Source organism: Myodes glareolus, chromosome 7 (genome assembly GCF_982192425.1).
Source record: "Myodes glareolus chromosome 7, mMyoGla1.1, whole genome shotgun sequence".
NCBI lineage: Eukaryota > Metazoa > Chordata > Mammalia > Rodentia > Cricetidae > Myodes > Myodes glareolus.
The window spans coordinates 92924670-92942783 of record NC_142032.1 but is presented as its reverse complement, the minus strand read 5'-3'; the positions used below and the strand labels follow the sequence as shown (position 1 = coordinate 92942783).

General features: G+C 49.1%; 1 protein-coding gene across 3 annotated transcripts in view; it reads right to left on the bottom strand.

Moving 5' to 3' along the window:
• The window catches only part of Galnt18 (polypeptide N-acetylgalactosaminyltransferase 18), a 305496-nt gene that overhangs the window by 130078 nt on the left and 157304 nt on the right, over positions 1–18114 (bottom strand). For 2 of the 3 annotated variants that reach the window (XM_085692904.2, XM_087908561.1), the window contains exon 3: positions 6801–6967. The exons of the other annotated variant lie outside the window; for it this stretch is intronic. In XM_085692904.2, coding sequence (XP_085549030.1) covers positions 6801–6967 — 167 coding nt within the window. The remainder of the gene's footprint in view (positions 1–6800; positions 6968–18114) is intronic. 3 annotated transcript variants of the gene reach the window in all.

The following is an 18114-nucleotide window of genomic DNA, read 5'->3' as shown; positions in this document are numbered from 1 at the left end:
TAACTTTGAAATTTAAGTGGCAGGAAAGAAGGGCATGATTCTTATGTTTATCAAAAGAGGATCCAAATTCATAGATGAAACAGAGTTTACATGGAAAAGACCCCAATTTCTGTTTGTTTGGTGGAAGTGGGGGTAGGCATGCTGTGGGACGGGATGCTAGCTGAAGGGCTGGCGAAGGGATCTGAAAGAATCCCTTCCCCCAGAACCTGACTGTGAACCTGGGGCAGGGATACTGTAGGCATGAAAAAGCTCACAGAGCTCAGTCATGTGATCTGAGAACCTGCTGAGGGAACCAATGAGTGAGTGGATGAAGAAAACCAAAGGCAGAGATAACTCTATGGGATGAGAACCCTGGTCCCTTGCCTTTGGAAGCAGAGGAGAAAGCCCGGCCACAGTTGAAAACACAGCCCACGGCAATTCGCAGCAAAACCCAGGAGGCTCAGAGTAGGTTCCTGTCATTTTCTTGAGAAAATTAAGAGACATCAGGGGACTGGAAATGTGACTGTAGAGCTGAGCCTGCAGGGTGTGGCTGGTCAGGAGGATTACTTGCAGAAGATAGGTTACACTGACCAAAGCAGGGAGGCGGTGTGATTCTCTGGCTCTGAGTTCAGAATGAGCTGGGGTCATAGCAGGAAAAGGCCCCTTCCTGCTCTGCACTCCATCCTCCACCCGCATTCATGCCATATCCCTGGGAAGCAGCAAGTGGCTCTACCCCATCCCTGGAGGGAAGCGGAGCCTGGCACAGCAGGCTTATCTACTGCCACATGAATAGCAACAACAGTTAGACATGGAGACAGAAGGTTTCCAGGGCACTGGAGTGCCACCACGCAGACTCCAGGCCTTGCCCGGATCTCCAGACCCCAGGTTCACTCATCTTTTCATCAAAGCAGTGGATGTTGAGTCCTTGCAAGTACTGGGCACCAGTCCACATACAGGGGATACAGTTGAGGCAAGGATGCTGCTTCACTTTCCTGGAGTTTTCACATTGGGCAAGAGGGTGTGTGTGTGTGTGTGTGTGTGTGTGTGTGTGCGCGCGCACGCGCGCGCACGTTATAGTGTACAGATGAATTAGTGAGAGAAAGCAGCTAAGGTCATTCCACCCGAGGGCAATAGGTGCCGTAGAGGGAAAGAAGCCGGGGGGGGGGGGGTGTTGCAGAGAGACAAGGACACAGGGACAAGGGCTGTCATTTAAACAGTACAGGGACACTGATAGCCCAAGCAAGGGCTTGAGAGAAGATGCCCTAAGGAAGCACTAGGGGAAAATATGAGCTGGGGATGAGGGTGTGGCAGGTGGAAGGCAAGCATATATCAATATCCCGAGGCAGGAAGGAGCCTGGCATAGAGCTCCATATTGCTAATGACAAGCAAACATTGACTTGTTCCAACATTACGACTACTTACAAGGGAATGACAGCATCCTAAGTAGAAGCCAGTCTCTGGAGAAGCAGGGGAGGAGGAGGAAGCAGCTGAGGGGGTTGAGAAGATGAAAGGAGACCCCTCAGCAGGACCATTGACAGAGCCTTAGGTGCTGGCCTTGGAGGAGCTAACAGTGTAGTGGCTTGGATAGAAGTACGGTTGCCTCCCCCACCCCATTTCTTACTTGAGGAAGCCCAGGCTGCAGCGGAGAAGGTGGGTAGAGGAAATAACAGCTTGCACCGTATGCCGATGAGCTTGTGACAGTCCCTGCCTGAGTGACAAGAGGCCCGACAGGGACAGCTCCACAAACAGAGACTGCTCAGGCTAGAAACACAGTCACTGGGTCAGGTTGGGCCACTATACACAGAGCCCATGGCGACACTGGGAAGGAGGGCTCTGTGAGGAAGCCATCCCCATGGCTCTGCACTGCTTGATTTAGAATCTTAAAAGCCCAGATTCTTCCATCATTCCTTATCTCATTCAAGACTCCGAACAATCCCAGAGGTAGGAATAAAACATCTCAATTCTACAGATAAGGAGAATAGGGTTCACACAGGTTAAGAACACACTGGCGGAAGACTCTAGAGAGATCTGGAATTGCAAAGCTGGCTGGCCAAGTGTCCAGTTCTGCCATCATGGTGAGTAGATTTTACACAGTGACTGAGGCATGGGTCACCTTCATCAGCTGTGCCATGTTACTATTGCCTCTTTAGCCTGTCCCCTAGGCTGCCACTTACACAGAACCTTTGTTTTTGTTGCCCCTTGCTGTCCTCAGAGGCTCTGTTGGACAGACAGGGCAAGGAGTGGCTGAAGGTCCCCACAAGGCACCTAAGAAAACCAAAGAAAGAAGTGACCAAAAGGGGACCTTTTTCCTTCCTCCAGGTTTTGGACGTAAGACTTGAGCTGACAGGTCAGGCTCCTGCAATGTTTTTGGAGCTGAGCTGAGTCCTGATGATCTTGTGACAGTCCCTGCCTGAGTGTCAAGATGCCTGACAGGAGCAGCTCCCCAAACAGAGGCTGCTCAGGGTAGAAACACAGACACTGGGCCAGGCCGAGGCACTAGGAAGTGACTTTGGACCAGCGGTTCACCCTTTCTTAGAGTGTCTTGCTCCTATCTGTTTTCTACCTTCAGCTGGCCAGGACCATCTCTCTGCTACTGGTCACCTTCCTGCCTATCCCACACAGGGCACTCTAGTCTTAGACCCCTGCTGGCCACGGGTGCTAGGACTGAGCCTACCACTGTGCGTGCCTTCTACACCTCCGCTGCCTCCAGCTGGTTCACCATTTATCCTCTATTCCTCTGGACTGGGGAGCAGATGAACCCTTTGTTCTCTTTGGCATCTGCACCCCAGATCCATCTTCTGCTTCTTCAGAGCCCCTGCTCAGTGCCTCTGGTGCCAAGGGACTCAGGTAACCCCCCTTCAGACCTATTTAATCACTACGGAAACGGCCTGGATCCCAGCTCCCCTAGTTCACCAAAGTGCTTTTGAAATGTGCTCAGGGTCTTATGAACAGTCTGCCTCTAAAGGAGAGAGAATAGAACAAAATACAATAGAACTGAACGCCATAGCACAGGATACAATGGGAAACGGCAGAGTGCTTTGTGCATTGTAAGAGTAGGCATTGTTTCTTAGAAGTTCTGCTTCAATCAAGGGTGGTGTGTAGAGGGGCATGAGTAGGCGTGTTATCTTGGGTCAGATGGTAACTTCTTGCTATAGATGATGATAATGTTGTAAATTTTTATTTTGGGGAAATACTGCTCCAGCTCCTTACCTTACCTGGTGATCTTCCTCTGGAGTCAAATTCCTCGTGGTAAATTTCCCTCCTGGATCCCCCCCCCCCCTCCACCGCATCTGGCTTCTCATATCCAGCCCCAGCCTTGTGCGACCACTGCTATTTACCAAGGCTTCCAGAGTCAGATATTCCAGACCCAGGGACTTCTTCTCAGACTCCTTATCATCCACCTGCCTGCGGGTTAGGGCAACCTAGAGCTCTTTCACCCCACGGGAGATAACTAGCTTCTGATTCCCATGGCTCCTATTCCGTCAGCACCTATCACTGCCCACCCGCTCCTCCCTGGTTCTGACTCTCTCACCTTCAATACCCTTCTTACATGTCTGGGCTCTCACTCTCCGCTCTTCTCTATGGACACCCTGTCTCCCCAGTTGGGGCTTCCTCACTCAACATAGGAGGTTCTGATTCAGATCCCCTGCTGTCCTCTCTGCAGCTCACTGTGCTGGTGTTCTGGGAGAGGAGCAGGGCTGGGCAGGGACGCCACTGACAAGTACAGTTCAGTTACAAGGTTTGCTTCACCACTTTTGGCAGGTGAGGCACACGGGGCAACTGCCCCCTCTACTTCACACAGGAAGTTACTGAGGGTTAGCAGAGAGGGTTTTCCTCTGTCACTCTTCCTCTGCAGGGAGCACCTTAGAATCCACAACTTCTCACTTCAGCCTTCACAGCGCACAGTGACACATAACTGTGCGGAGAGTGAAGGCGTATCTGGTCTATTCATCCAGGCTGCCAGTCAGAGCCATGGATTGTTAAGGATGTTTTAAAAACAGCAATTTCTAGACTCTGCTTAAAATTAATGAGGTAGAATCTCATGGGAGAGCTTTTGGGCAGTTTAAAAATTATTATTATTAGTAGTAGTAGTAGCAGTAGTAATAATAGTAATAATAGTAGTAGTAATAATAATAATAGCTACTATAATAATTATTGGATTGGCATTTCATTTGTATTTTAATAAATAAAGCTTGCCTCAGGATCAGGAAAGTAAAACAACCACACTGGCCAGCCTTACAGATCAGGCAGCAATGACACACACCTTTAATCCCAGGAGCCTCATGAGCTTGCCATAAAATCCAGGCAATAATGGTGCACATCCTTTATCCTAGAACTAGAGAGGATTATAAAATGGGAAGAGACAGTACTCAGGCTCAGTCTCATTCTGAGCTTTCCTGGAAGCAGGATCACCATTTTGGACTGAGATAGAGGTAAGAGCCAGTGACTGGCTGCTTTGCTTTTCTGGTCTTCAGGTTGAACCCAATATCTGTCTCTGAGTTTTTATTAGTTGTGCTTCAAATTATAATAACAATAATTATTATTTTGACATGACATCATTATACAGCCCTGGCTGGCATGGAACTTGCTATGTAGATCAGGCTTGCATTGAACTCACAGAGATCCCCCTGCTTCTGCCTCTGGAGTGCTACGATTATGTGCGATACCACATATTTTGCAATACGTCATATTTTGAAGTTACTAAAAACACAGAGTGCAGAAAAACATCTCAAGCACCCTCATTACAGCTTCCCTAATGCTAATATTTTTTAAAAAACATTTTGTGGCACTGAGGATGAAGCTTGGAGTCCTGTGCATGCTAAACCAGTGCTCAACTAATGAGCTACATCCCATAGCCCATTGGTAACTTTGTACACACTACAGTCAGTACCACAATCAGGATACTGGATGCTGCTTCAGCTCACACATCTTTGCCCAGGTCTCCCCCAAATGCAGATTCTCACTTGGGTATGCACAGGGAGCTAAAAGCAGCTTCATCACCAATGCAGCTGAGTGTAGCCACCCCTACAGCCGAGTTACTTCATTGTACCATTGCTGTCAAACTTCCTGGGGGTTTGAAAGCTCCCAAGTATTTTTTTTATGTACGTCATTCATGGGTAACCACTGCACCAGCACACTGCTCTGCTACCTCCATGTCCCAGGACAATGGTCACCACCTCTTATATCACCTTGGCTTGAAACTTTGAGTCACTGGTGTCCTGCCCTTTTTTGGCCCATCTGACCATGGCAGGTTCCACCAATTCTTCCTCTGTAATGTCGATCAAGTTTATGTCTTCTTCTCAGTCCCCTGGTCTTAGACTTCTGGTCTACCCTTCTGCAAGAGCCTCCTTACCCATGCCCCTTCTTCCAGACGCACCTTCCCCACCCAGGATCACAAAGCAGACAAGCCTGTCCTTTGCTCTGTCTTCAACCGCTCATTCCTCTTACCAAAACCATATGATGGTTACCAGCATTAAGAAAATAAAGTCTACATTTCAAGGGTTCACATAAGAAATCCTCCACATCTGACTTACTCTCCTTATCTAAATTTCTTAGAATACCAGTCACAGCATCCCTTTGCTTTCTACACAGATTAAAGTCAAAGCATCTCTTCCTTAGTCTATGACAAAACGTACTGGACTGAGATTGGGGGGGGGGCTTATTGGAAATGCCCTCCTCTCTGTGATAGAGGCTCTGCCCCTCTCACCTCCTTGTGTGAGATGAGAGGTAGGGCACACAACTCTCTGGAGAATCCTTTCACTGAATCCTAAGTGAGGGTGGGTACCAGGAGAGCTGGAGACTGGGCCTTTCCTACCCCCCTCCTGACTGCCTCCTTCAGAATGATATTGCCAACTTGCCCACATCTTTGATGTCCCCTTCTTTTGTGTCCATGGAACAATGAAGCACGTGAACCTCGAGCGTCCCCTTTGGAAAGCTCCTCAGTCCCCTCACAGTTCTGCTCCTGCGGTTCTTACCTCATGGCGAGAGAATGAAAAGGGAAATTCACTTATTGAGATGAAAGGCGTTTCAATTATCTGATATGTTTCAGCTTTAATTGATAACAAATCACAAATTGCCCACCTCATTACAGCAACCGATTCATTGGGAAATTTGCTACCTACACCTGAGAAGGCTTGAACGCAATGCAAGCTCGGGGACTTGTGATCCACGTACACAATGGTTCTTAAAGTCATGCATTTTCATAAACACACAGATGTGAGCCCTGCTGAGAACAGTGGTCGCTAAGCTGTCCACACCTGATCTTTAAGTTCAGAGAGTCCTGGGAATTTATGAGAGTGGGAATCAGAGGATGCGGAACATGCACCAGGGTATAGAGGGAGCTGGAGAAAGAGACACACTGAAGAGTTCAATATGTCACTTGGAGGCAGTCTTGAGCCTTTCCAGGGACAGAACATGGACATTAGAGGGGAACAAGCAATTTGCAAAGATATCTAACAGCTCAACTTGCTTTCAGCTGGTTCATGCCTATCAACATCCCTACCATGAGCACCACCCTCACTCCTGTTGGAAAAACAATTACCCAAGTGAAGGTGAGGACCATCACCAATGAAATGATACATCACAGGAGACAGTCGCTGTGTGTGAGGCGGGGCAGATTCAAGCCCTTGCATCTCCTCCTATTTCATTAGAATGCTGGGAGAGACAGCAGTCAGCCACTGACTTCCCAGCCTCTCTGGGATGCACACAGACTTTCCAAGGAGTGACCATGTCCCCGAGATGACACCCCTAGATGGGACAGCCGTTGGGAGCCTTGAGAAGTGAAAACACAAAGACGCAGACTCAGGGAGACGCGCACTCACCGTTGCTGCTGTTGTCGTCCACCAGGATGATCTCCTTGAGCAGGTGTGGCGGTGTGCGCTCCATGGCCGAGTGGATGGAACGCAGCAGCACCGAGAGTGCCTCGTTGACGAAGATGAACACGATGCTCACCTCTGGGAGGCTGTCGGGGAACGAGAGGTTCCGGCACCTGGAGAGGAGAATGACTGAGCTCTTGGACCTGCTGGTGACACCAGGAATGGGCCTACCCCCAAATTCCTTCAAGTCTGCAGATGGGCTCAGAAGCCTAAGTTCTCCTGCGGGCCTCATCTCTGGTATGCTGAAGGTGAGCTTTGCTTGAGCAGCAGAAATTTAAAGCTGGCCTGGCCCACAAGCACACGAGAATGGGTTGGTGGCCATGCCAGCTGCACAGCAGGACCTAAGCACCCAGTGCAGGGCTTCTTAAGACTTCTAATAACCATAACCCCTTCTTACTCGGGAAATTCTTAAGTGAAACGGAGTATATAGGTGCCTAAAATAGATACTTAGATCAAACTTTTAATCATAAATCATAAATAAATTTATCTTAAGACAAATTCTTCAGTATACATGCAAACTTACCATTTAGTAAAGATAAGAGAAAACCGATACATGAGGGATCTCCATATGCCTGACTTTTCAGCCCAGCATAGTCCAAAGGCACACTAAACTAGATGGGAGTGGTGGTGGATGGGATATATGAGCAGTTCTGCTATCTAGAGTTAAAACACTGTGTTTCTGTGGGGGTCTGAAAACTTTGCATGGATGGTAAAAATGCTACAGCTGAGATGATCCAGCAATCTTGACCCTGACCCTCTGTTTCAGGAAGCACCCATGGGTGCGGCCGGGCTCTACAAAGTGCAAAGTGCATGTGTTGAGCGCTCGGAACTGAGGTTGCGTGAAGCTGCGTGACATAGCATTGATGAGTGCCGCCAGAAACTTCTTGGATTCATCCTGAGTGTGACTTTTGAACTAAGCTTTGGTCTCTGTGCACTCAGAACTCTTTCACTCTTTTCACGCCTCTCACACCCCCACATTAAGTTAAGTGACCCCAGATGGGTTCATGAGTCGTAGCATAAGAAGTATTGACTAGGGACACACATGGCCAATGGCCGGACCTCTCAGAACATTTGCTGGAAGAATGGCTCAGCATTTCTAAATCAACAGGATGGAGAATTCAGCCAAAAGGAAGTCTTGTTTCCAAAGCCAGGGAGGTTAGATCTAGGTGACCAGCTTTAGGGGAGCTGAGACTCCATTCAGAGACACGTCTCTGGTGAACCCACTCTTCCTCACTCCGGAAAGTGTTCTTCACATCCCGTTCTTCAGGGACCCAAAGGAAAGTTAAAGTTAGAGTCCCAATACTTATTGAGCAGCAGAAGAACCAAGCCAAACGTCACTCATAGCTGAGTGGTCCCTACTAATGGCTCTAGCAGAAACTCACTGCCGTAGTAGAATTCCAACTCTGCTCTCCAAACATCTGCACCAAACTCTTCTACGAAGAAGAGCTGCCACCAAAGGAGCTGCCCCAACTGAAACCCTCGCTTGACTAGAAGCACAATCACAGAGGTTCCATGTTTTTCTGTACGAGAAGAGGAGCAAAGAACCATGAAATCAGATCCCACAAGAGGCCAGACAAGAAGAGCACACTTCCCAGGGTCATTCTTTTCACCCAAAGCATAGCCTTCATGGGCAGGGACCCCTGCTGGTGGCCTGCCCTGACTTCAATGAAAAGCTCTTCCAGAAGGTCCTGAGCCTCACCTTCAAGACAGCTGAATGAAAGGAGAGAGCCCTAGTCTTGGGGAGGAAGCCACCCACTCCCATCACTGGCACCAAAGGCTCCAGGGGTTTAGGGCTGGTGGCCGTGTTACTTTGTTCTAAAGTGGGGGTGCAGCTAAGTCAGAACGCGAGGTAATGAGCGCAGGAGCATGGTGCTTCCGCTCACAGTAATTAAAGTGCTGCAGGATAGGCATGGGCCTGCTCTTCTTAATGAGGAAGGCTGCAGGATAACCAGACTGAGCAATTTGGAGAAATCACCATGGGGCCCCAGCCTGCTTAAGAGCAGGAGATTAATAAACGAAAATCACTGTCTCTATGGTTACCAGAAATTTACAGAAACTTCTCCCATTCTATTTCCAGCTCTTCTTCTCTCTCACCAAAGGGAGGTGGGGGAGGGGAAAGGAGTTGAGCCTTTTCCCAAATAAACTTCACACTTATAATTTTAATGCAGCCATTAAGCTAACGACTGACGTAGCACACTTTCGTTCTTGTTCTTAATGGAGTAACTACATACTGAGCCTCGTATTCCTGGTGGGGATGAGGCTAGGCACTGGGGCACAATGGGACACAGACAGAATTCTTGTCCTCATGGGGCTTATGCTTTGACAAGAGAAATGGATGAACATGGAAGCAAGTAAATGCAAGTGTTCCAATGAAAAGAAGCACAGGGTACACGCACAGTGAAGGGAGGAATTTCTTCATCTCATTAGACCCTTCCCAGAGATCATTTTGTCTTTTGTTATGGTGGATTCAACTTTAATTAAAAACAAAGAGAAGGTTGTGGAAGACAGCCAGGTAGTTCTGTTGGCTGGAACTCATTAATGATAGGCAGTCAAGACCAGACAGCAGGGCTTTCCCTGAGCACGGAGACAGGAGAATACTGACATGTGCATTCCTTGCTAAGTTCATGTTAAAAGCAGTGCCACATGGGCTTGGAAAGGTGGCATAGTGGTTAAGAGCATTTGCTGTTCTTCCAGAAAGCCTGAGCTCAATTCTCAAAGTTTACATCAGGCATAATCCACACATTCTGGCCTCTTCAGGTACTTGAACATATGTGGCACACACATGTGTTCATACACACACACACACATACACACACATCAGGGGGGATACAGATATGTAAAAACAAACCTTAAACAAAAGTGACACACACAAGGTCAAACGACGCACTGGTTTTTAATCTTTTGAGTACAGCGGACGACTCCCAGTGATGTCACTGTCTGGTCCAAGTTCATTGTCTTCACTGGTAAACCTCATGAGCAATGAGTGGCCCTTGACTCCTCTATCTGTCCAGGGTTTCCTACAAGCTCGGTTTTCAGATTCTCACTTCTGACTTTTCAGGTCGTTTTCCAGAGACAGAGTTAATCACCTTCCCCCAGTTTCTTCCCTTATTTCTGAACATGGCTACCTAGATTTCCCATTTAAATTTCCCCAGTGACAGCCATGATGGCCCCTGCAAGTCGGTTTCCAGGTGGTCATTCTCCAAACATAATGAGGTACATAAGAGAACCCCTGATACATCATGTCATGCCCACACTCATTTATAATCTCTCTCTGAGCACCAGCAAACATAGTTCCATGAGAGCAAGGATTGCTCTTCAACTTTGCTACCCGGACACCTTAAACAGGGACTTGGGCATAGTAGGTGCTCAGTCAGTGTCTGGGCATCAAATAGAGCACAAGTAGGCATGTTTATTTTCTGTGCAGCCTGCACCTTATCTACACACCACTGATCTGTCTTGAATGCAGGCTCTGTTGGACTGCACGTCTTTATGTGCTTTTACGGCCCCAGTTCCTCAGTCTCGTTAAGTGGCGCCCTGAGGTCAAATGCACTCACCTCTTAGAAGTCCTCTTCCCCCGCCCCCCCTTTACTGGGATTCTGATCATGGTGGGTCCCTCCCAACCCAAGGCACCTTCTTCCCCCCACTTCAGTTTCTCCACCCCTGCCTGAAAGAGGGTTTGTGTGAGGCAAGGAGTGGAAAGCCCCACCAGTCAGTACAGCAGGGATGGAGGCAGCTGGGCACCCTGCTCAGCTCGGCCTGCCATGTTGCATGATCTCAGACAAGCCTCGAATCTCTCTTGTGTTTTCACCGTGGGAAGACAAGATCACCCAAAGGTCTTTTGCTGAGCAAGCTTGAGGCTCTTTTATCATACATGCAGTGAGCAGAACGCACTTGACTGAAGAAATGACCTGCATACTGTCTTCCTCCCAAGCAGTATCTTGCCATCACTCACTGTTCCAAGAGACATCCCTTGCTACCAAGCAGCTAGGGAAGGTGATTTGTCTGCACTTTTCTCATTTTCAGAACAATGGCTGCTTCACACAAGCTAGGATGGCTGGCCACCCTGTCCAGGGACTGTGAATTTCTTGAGGGCCAAGAATGGCTTCGCTCACAGCCTACCACTGCCTAGCACAGTGCCTGGAAAAGAGTAGACATTCTGTGGATTTGTTGAAAATGCTTCCTTCCAAATCCTCCCCAATGCCTGCCTGCCACATACACATAGCTGTGGTTACAATTTTTCTATTCAACACTGAAGCAGAGCTTGCATGGCTGAGGGAAGGAAACAAAAAGAGAAAAGACAGACCATGTCAGTCAAAATAAACACATATTTGCAGGTGACAGCCCTCATTGTCACTTCAGGATGCTGGAGTCCCAAACAGAAAGACACTTCCAGAAAAGCCACAGAAGAAAGCAATAATGAACTCACGTTCTGTATTCCTGCCCTAGACTCGAGCTGGCTTCTCCTGACAGTTCAGCAATCACCTTGTAGCCTCTGCTTTCTCTCGCACAGCACGGAGAGGATCTGGCCCTCCCGTTGGACTGTGAAGTGTGCCCTACATGTTCATACCCTGGTTGGCAGAGCACATGGGGGAGGGTGTGGCTTTCAGAGTTATACTTGATCCCCAGAGTCTTCCTCACGCTCTGCTTCCTGTCCAGCATGGTGAATGTTGCTTCCCTCCCAAGCTCCAGGTACCACAACCATACACTGAATCCTCTGAAAAAGAAGTCAAAACAAACGCATCTTCTCTTTGGTCATTTTTGTTAGGTAGCTTTGTTCCATGTAAAAGTAATGAGTGCAGCTAGCACCTGGATCCACCCAGCCACCATAACTTCTGCTCCACATTGTCCCAGATAGGATGCTTCCCCAGAGTGTTGGTCGGCTTGCCACTGCTGCCCCATACACCCGAGAGAAATCAAGGTGAAGGGAGAAAAGGTACATTTTGCCTCACAGTTCCTGTGAGTTCAGCCTATGGTCATCTGTCCCTGCTGCTGCCACAGCAGTGCACCCTGGGTAGAAGAAAGCTGATCATGGTGGGCAGGAAGCAAAGACCAAGAAGGTTCTGTCCAAATATCTCCTTCAAAGGTGCCCTGCCAATAACCTAGCTTCCTTCTGCTAGGCCCCGCCTCCTGAGGGCTTTCCTGCCTTCCACTAGCAACATGGCTGGTCATCAAGCCTTCAACACACGGGCCTTTGAGGACATGCTGCACACAAACCAAAGCTCAGAGCCACCCTGCCACCCACCTGAGAGCTGTCCCTGCTCTCCCTGTCTGTGTTCACCTCTGTAATGAAGGGCATGAAGATTGCAATGCAAAGACACTACATAAATGTCATCAACCTGTCCCTAGTTAAGGACACTTAACTCTAACACCAGCCCTGACTCATTCTGAGTAGACGCACTTTCTTTCCCCTGCACAGTGAAGCTATAAAAGCTCTCTTTTTATTTTCACTCCGGCTCAAAGTCAAGCTGTTCCCTGCTAGAAATAAAAACAAGGTGTAGCTGAGGGGGAGTGTCAGGACTGCCCAATAAGCTGAATTGATGGCCCCGATAAGCTCCACTCCATTGATCGCTATACACAAAAGGAGATGCAGGGACGAGACAGAGGGCAACCGAGGGAGCCTCTCTGAAGATTTAGCCCCAGATTGGTTTGAGTCATTTCCAAGACAAATTTCCATCAAGAGTTTGATATGAGAGGAAGACAAGTGGTGGATCCCCGTATGAGACCATGCTCAGCTTCGGCCATCAAGTGAGGAAACAAGTCCTCATGCCCCACAGCTGGGCAGCCCCATGTTAGATTGGCAGTCTCTGCCCTTCCATTGACCCCAACAAATGGACAAGATCGTTGTCCATAAAATGACTCATGGGGCAGTTGGATCTATGAAGTGGGAGGATGGAGCACACCATTTCCAGAACGAGGTCAAAGGAGATGCCAATGTGCTTTGGAGATGCCAATGTGCTTTGGAGATGCCAATGTGCTTTGGGGGCAGGGCTTTTCTGTGCCGGAGTTCTGAGAGTGCAGCCAAGAGTGGTACCTGAGCAAAGAAAGTGAGAAGATGACACCATTCCCATTCAAAGGTCACCATTCCCGAGGGAGGCTGTCCTGGCCATTCTTCCTAAACTTCTCCCCTCCCAGCTACAGTCAGAATATGGTGTTGAAGTGAATCATTAGCAACCTAGAGTGTAAGCTCAGGGAGACCTTGTAGCCCTCAAGATCAGCAGCAGCTGTAGACCCTCTAGGTCTCCTGTTGTCCCTCAGGTCTCCTGTTGTCCCCCAGGCCTCCTGTTGTCCCTCCAGAGCTCCTGTTGGTCCTAGATACCAGTGTCCTTACAGCAGACATTATGCTCCATGTACCCACATAACACGTATGGTGTTCCTGTGACCTCACTTTGGCTACTTCTAGGTTCCAGTGTTTCCAGACTATATGGACACTCACACCGGTTGGCTTCCAGGATATTGGCCTTCCAGGAGACCCAAGGATGAGATAATGTGAGGATTCTCACTGGTGTGAGAAAAGTCAAGACGATCTTTTCCCTTTGGCTGGCACATCCATCTTCACAACCTTCAGAGCCGAGGGACTCCAGCCTGCCTACCACTTCTCCCCAGACTCCCCACAGAGCCCCTTGGAGAAAGAGCAGTAAAGAGCATTTCTTGATGCCTTACAGCAGGCATGCTTTTGTTCTTTTCTACTGTTTTATTGTTCCCAACAACTGCCAAACCATTCTGTGCCTTTGTCCCTGCTGCACAGGCGAAGAAAAGGCAGTGGAGGTGGGAATTTATCCTCTGGGGCTTAATTAAGCCTGGGTTCATCTAACTGCTAAGCCTTGCTGCCTGATGCCTTCTTGCTTTCTGTGCCGCCAGAGGTATGTCCAGGGAGACAGGTGTGTCTGTGGCACCAAGGAAACCTGCCGGGAAGCCTCACTCCTAAGCTGAGAATTCTGCATGAGGACTGGAGAGGGGGTTTTATGTCTGGCCAATGTGCTAAAACACACTGATGGGCATGGAAGCTTGAGATTTCCTCCTAGTTACGTTACTGTCTTCGAGAGAAGCAGCCCTAGGGACACCTTCTTCTGCCTTGCACGTGACCTTGTCACTTGGCCTGTAACTGATGGGGCTAGTAACTGACTCCTAAGCCTCACATACTGACCAATAGGCCTAATTTTGACCTACAAGGCAACCTTGCTCAGGGCCTAGTGTATGACGTTCCCCAGGAGGATGTTAGGCGATGTCCAGTTTCCCGAATAGGGCACCACGAGCAGACCACGAAAGCAATTCTGCGCCAGTCTATCTTGGTGAATCAGAAGACTCCCTGGGGCTATTTACAAGAATGTAGATGACTCAAAGGCAGCTGAATGGCCAAAGGACCTTGCCAGCATAGGTGAGGGCAACTTGAAGGTAGCTCTGCAGAAGACAGTCAGTCCTTCCCTGGTTTCTGTCCTCGGCTCATCGAATCTTGGGCAAGAGTTTTGTTACTCTCACCCTTTTCTAAGTTACCCAGGCCCCTAGAGAGTTGTAAGAACCTCTCTCCTCCACCCAGAAGGGAAGGCTTTAGTTTGGAGGGAAGGTTGATAGCTACACAATGGGAGTGCTAAGTAGTCAGATTTGATGATATTGAGAGACCAGGAAGCCTATCATAGGCTTTCTTGCAGGGACCTTCAAGGTGAGATACTCTAAGGGGGCAGAAGCATAAGCCCAGGGCAGGAAGCAGAGTACTGACAATGAGCAACTGTTGATGTGGACAAGGATCACTAGGAACGATGCAGCAGAAATGGAACAAAGAGGTTTGCTCAAGCCACGCCCCCCACCTCCACAGCCTATGTTTGTCTTTGAACATGAAGGCCTGGGCCTGTATCATCTGCAAAGAACCCCAAATGGAACACACATGCACAACAAGGCTTACTGCACTTCCTGGTTGAAATCATTCGAGTTCCATGATACCCTGGCTTTTGCCTTCCTTTGGTTGCTGTTTGCCTGCTTGTCCTCACGCCGTTGCACGCTACTGTGATGCACAGCTGATGTGATTGGGACACATTGTCAGATGTGAGCTACATGAAATCCAGACTTGTCTGCACACCAGGAATTCACAGCACCTGGCTCAGCGTTCAGCAGGGCGATTCTCGGAAAGTACAATGCCTGGTGACGGACTCCTGAAGGAAAACTCAGACTCGTGAGCAGGAGACCAGATCCGGCCATAAGCACTGTACTGGTGGGAACTCCATCAAGACACGACAAGAATGGAGTCAGCTTATATAATACTCCCAGCTTGACAGGAACAAAATTCCATATCCAACAAAGGGATAATGGGGCAAGGATGGAGGTACTTAGCATAGACAGGGTTTCAGAGACCAGTCCAGATGTGGAAAAGACAATGGCACCTGAGATCTTGGAGTTCCAGCCATCTGCACAGTGAGAAGAATAGTGCAGGCAAGGTCTAGAAACAGAATGTAGTCCAGGAATTGTTTGGAGTGAGCTGCTGAGCGCGTGTGATCATCGATACTCTCAGAGGCAGAAGTTTAATGAACATTCTCTTTGGTGATTTTTATCAATGCAGAGAAAGGATCTACCGTGCAGATAAGCGGAGATACACAGGAGTGCCGTCAGCTGCGGTGTAAACAATACCCGGAAGCAGTGAGCTCATTTGTTCCCCAAACATCTGAGCGATCTGGAGAATATGGGAGTTAAATGAACAGTTGCTCAGACAGCAAAAGTCAGCAGGCTCTGGTGGAAAGTTTTATTAGGTGGCTCTGATCGGACCAGATCTGTGGTTGGCATTGAGGCTCAGGGAATGTGAGGCAGAGCAGATACGCTGGGGCAGGAAAAAGTGGGAGCCCTAGATTTGCCTGGGCAAGCAACTTGGGGCTCCTAGCTCTGCTAGAGGCTGGAAAATGGATGTCTTCTAGATCTGCAAGGGCAGGGGACAGGGGCAGGTTCAGGAAGGTCCCTTATATCTGCAGGGACAAAGACAGGTAGGTCCCCTAGATCTGCAGGGGAAAGTGGGTCCCCTAGATCTGCAGGGAAAGGTGGGTCCCCTAGATCTGCAGGGAAAGGTGGGTCCCCTAGATCTGCAGGGAAAGGTGGGTTCCCTAGATCTGCAGGGAAAGGTGGGTTCCCTAGATCTGCAGGGAAAGGTGGGTCCCCTAGATCTGCAGGGGAAGGTGGGTCACCTAGATCTTCAGGGGAAGGTGGGTCCCCTAGGTCTGCAGGGAAAGGTGGGTCCCCTAGGTCTGCAGGGGAAGGTGGGTCCCCTAGGTCTCCAGGGGAAGGTGGGTCCCCTAGATCTGCAGGGGAAGGTGGGTCCCCTAGGTCTCCAGGGGAAGGTGGGTCCCCTAGGTCTTCAGGGGAAGGTGGGTCCCCTAGGTCTTCAGGGGAAGGTGGGTCCACTAGGTCTTCAGGGGAAGGTGGGTCCCCTAGGTCTGCAGGGGAAGGTGGGTCCCCTAGGTCTCCAGGGGAAGGTGGGCCCCCTAGGTCTGCAGGGGCAGGGAAAGGTGGGTTCCCTATATCTGCAGGGGCAGGGGAAGGAGGGTCCCCTAGACCTTTTGTAATAGAAGGGATGTCATCTAGATTTGCTGGAGCATAAGAGGTACATCTAGATCTGTAGAGAAAGGAAGGTCCTTGGGGATCTGTATAGGTGAACGAAGATGAGCCCCCTAAAACTATCAGGAACAATGAAGTCAGGGTCTCTAGATCTGTCACAGAAGACTGGTTGCCAAGGAGAACAAGGTCTCTTTGCTATCCAGCCAAGTCCAGCTTGGGCTCAACCTTTGATCTCCAGGTCTCGGGATGAGGAGGCAGCTTTCCATGGGGACTACAGTGTGATGTCCCCAGAGTGCCCATCTGCTCTCATTGGCTGCTACAACATTGCTCTGCCCCGTCCCCTGTTCACACCATGGTCCTCCAGATGGCCAAGTTAAGACCATACAGCTTCTTCTCTGCCTCTGGCCTATAAGTCAGTTCACACCATAGACCCAGATAACAAGAGCAACTACAAGCTGGGAAGAATGCAACCAGACCCCAAATATATCACAGTCTTTGTCTTGCTCTCTCTAAAGAGCAGAATTTTATCTGTAAACAAAAACAGAGAGGCTAGGTAATTTACTGAAGGAGGTTACCCAACTTTCAACCAAGAACTGGTTTTGGAGGCTAAAGAAGCAAATCTGACTACTTACTAATCTATAACCTACACAGAAACATTACCTGTCATGTAAGCCAGCATCTCTCCCAGGCTGCACAGCCGACTTTCTCTGTGTCCCTTACAATCCATTTATGAAGATAAGGTCCAACAGTAAAGAACAACACTGTCTCCTTCCTCTTGTAAGACATTACATAAAAGTGTGAGATTATTGCTTCTTCAAGAACAACTGATCCACACTCTTGGCTTACAAGGAGCTTAATTAAAATTAGGGAGAGTCAGAAGGATCTTCTCAGAGTGCTTCAGTTCTAGAGTGACCTCCCAGTCATGTCTGCACTGTGAGCATTTCCAATGTGGGCAGACACAGCCCTTAGAAGAGAGTTTATTTCACCTCTCATCCTGTGGTTGCTTCCGGCAGCAACCTTGCTTCACAGATCTCTGCTTCTCCAGAGCCAACATCCCAAGTCAGAGAAGCCCTCCTGGGCAGGGTCGGGGAAGGGGCAAGGTGGTATCTTGGAGTCCTGGGAACCCACAAAGACACTGCCTCTGCCAGAGCACCTGTGAGAACCTGAGCAGGTTCTCTCTCTCTCTCTCTCTCTCTCTCTCTCTCTCTCTCTCTCTCTCTCTCTCTCTCTCTGTGTGTGTGTGTGTGTGTGTGTGTGTGTGTGTGTGTGGTCTCTCACACGTGGAGACCAGAGGTCCTTGGGGTAGGGGAATCTCAGTCCCTCTCCTCTTTGTGTGAGTCAGGCTGTCTTCATTCCATTTCTGTTGCCATGACAAGCTCCCTGAAGACGAGCAGCCTAGGAAGGGTTTCCCTGGCTTATGATTCCGAGTTATAGTCCGTCATTTCAGGGACGTTGAGGCAGGAACTCACGCAGCTAGTCACATCACGCCACCAGTCAAGAGGAAAAAGAGAACAGACACAGGCTTGCTTGCTTTCTCCTGTCTCATACAGTTTATGGCTCAGCGCCTAAGGAAAGGAGCTGGCCACAGAGGGCTGGGTCTTCCTTCATCAACTAACAGTCAAGACAATTCCCCACAGGCCAACTTGTCCTACATAATTCCTCAACCGAAACTCTCTTCCCAGGTGTCACGTTGATGGCTAAAAATAACACAGGGTTGCTCTCTTCTTCT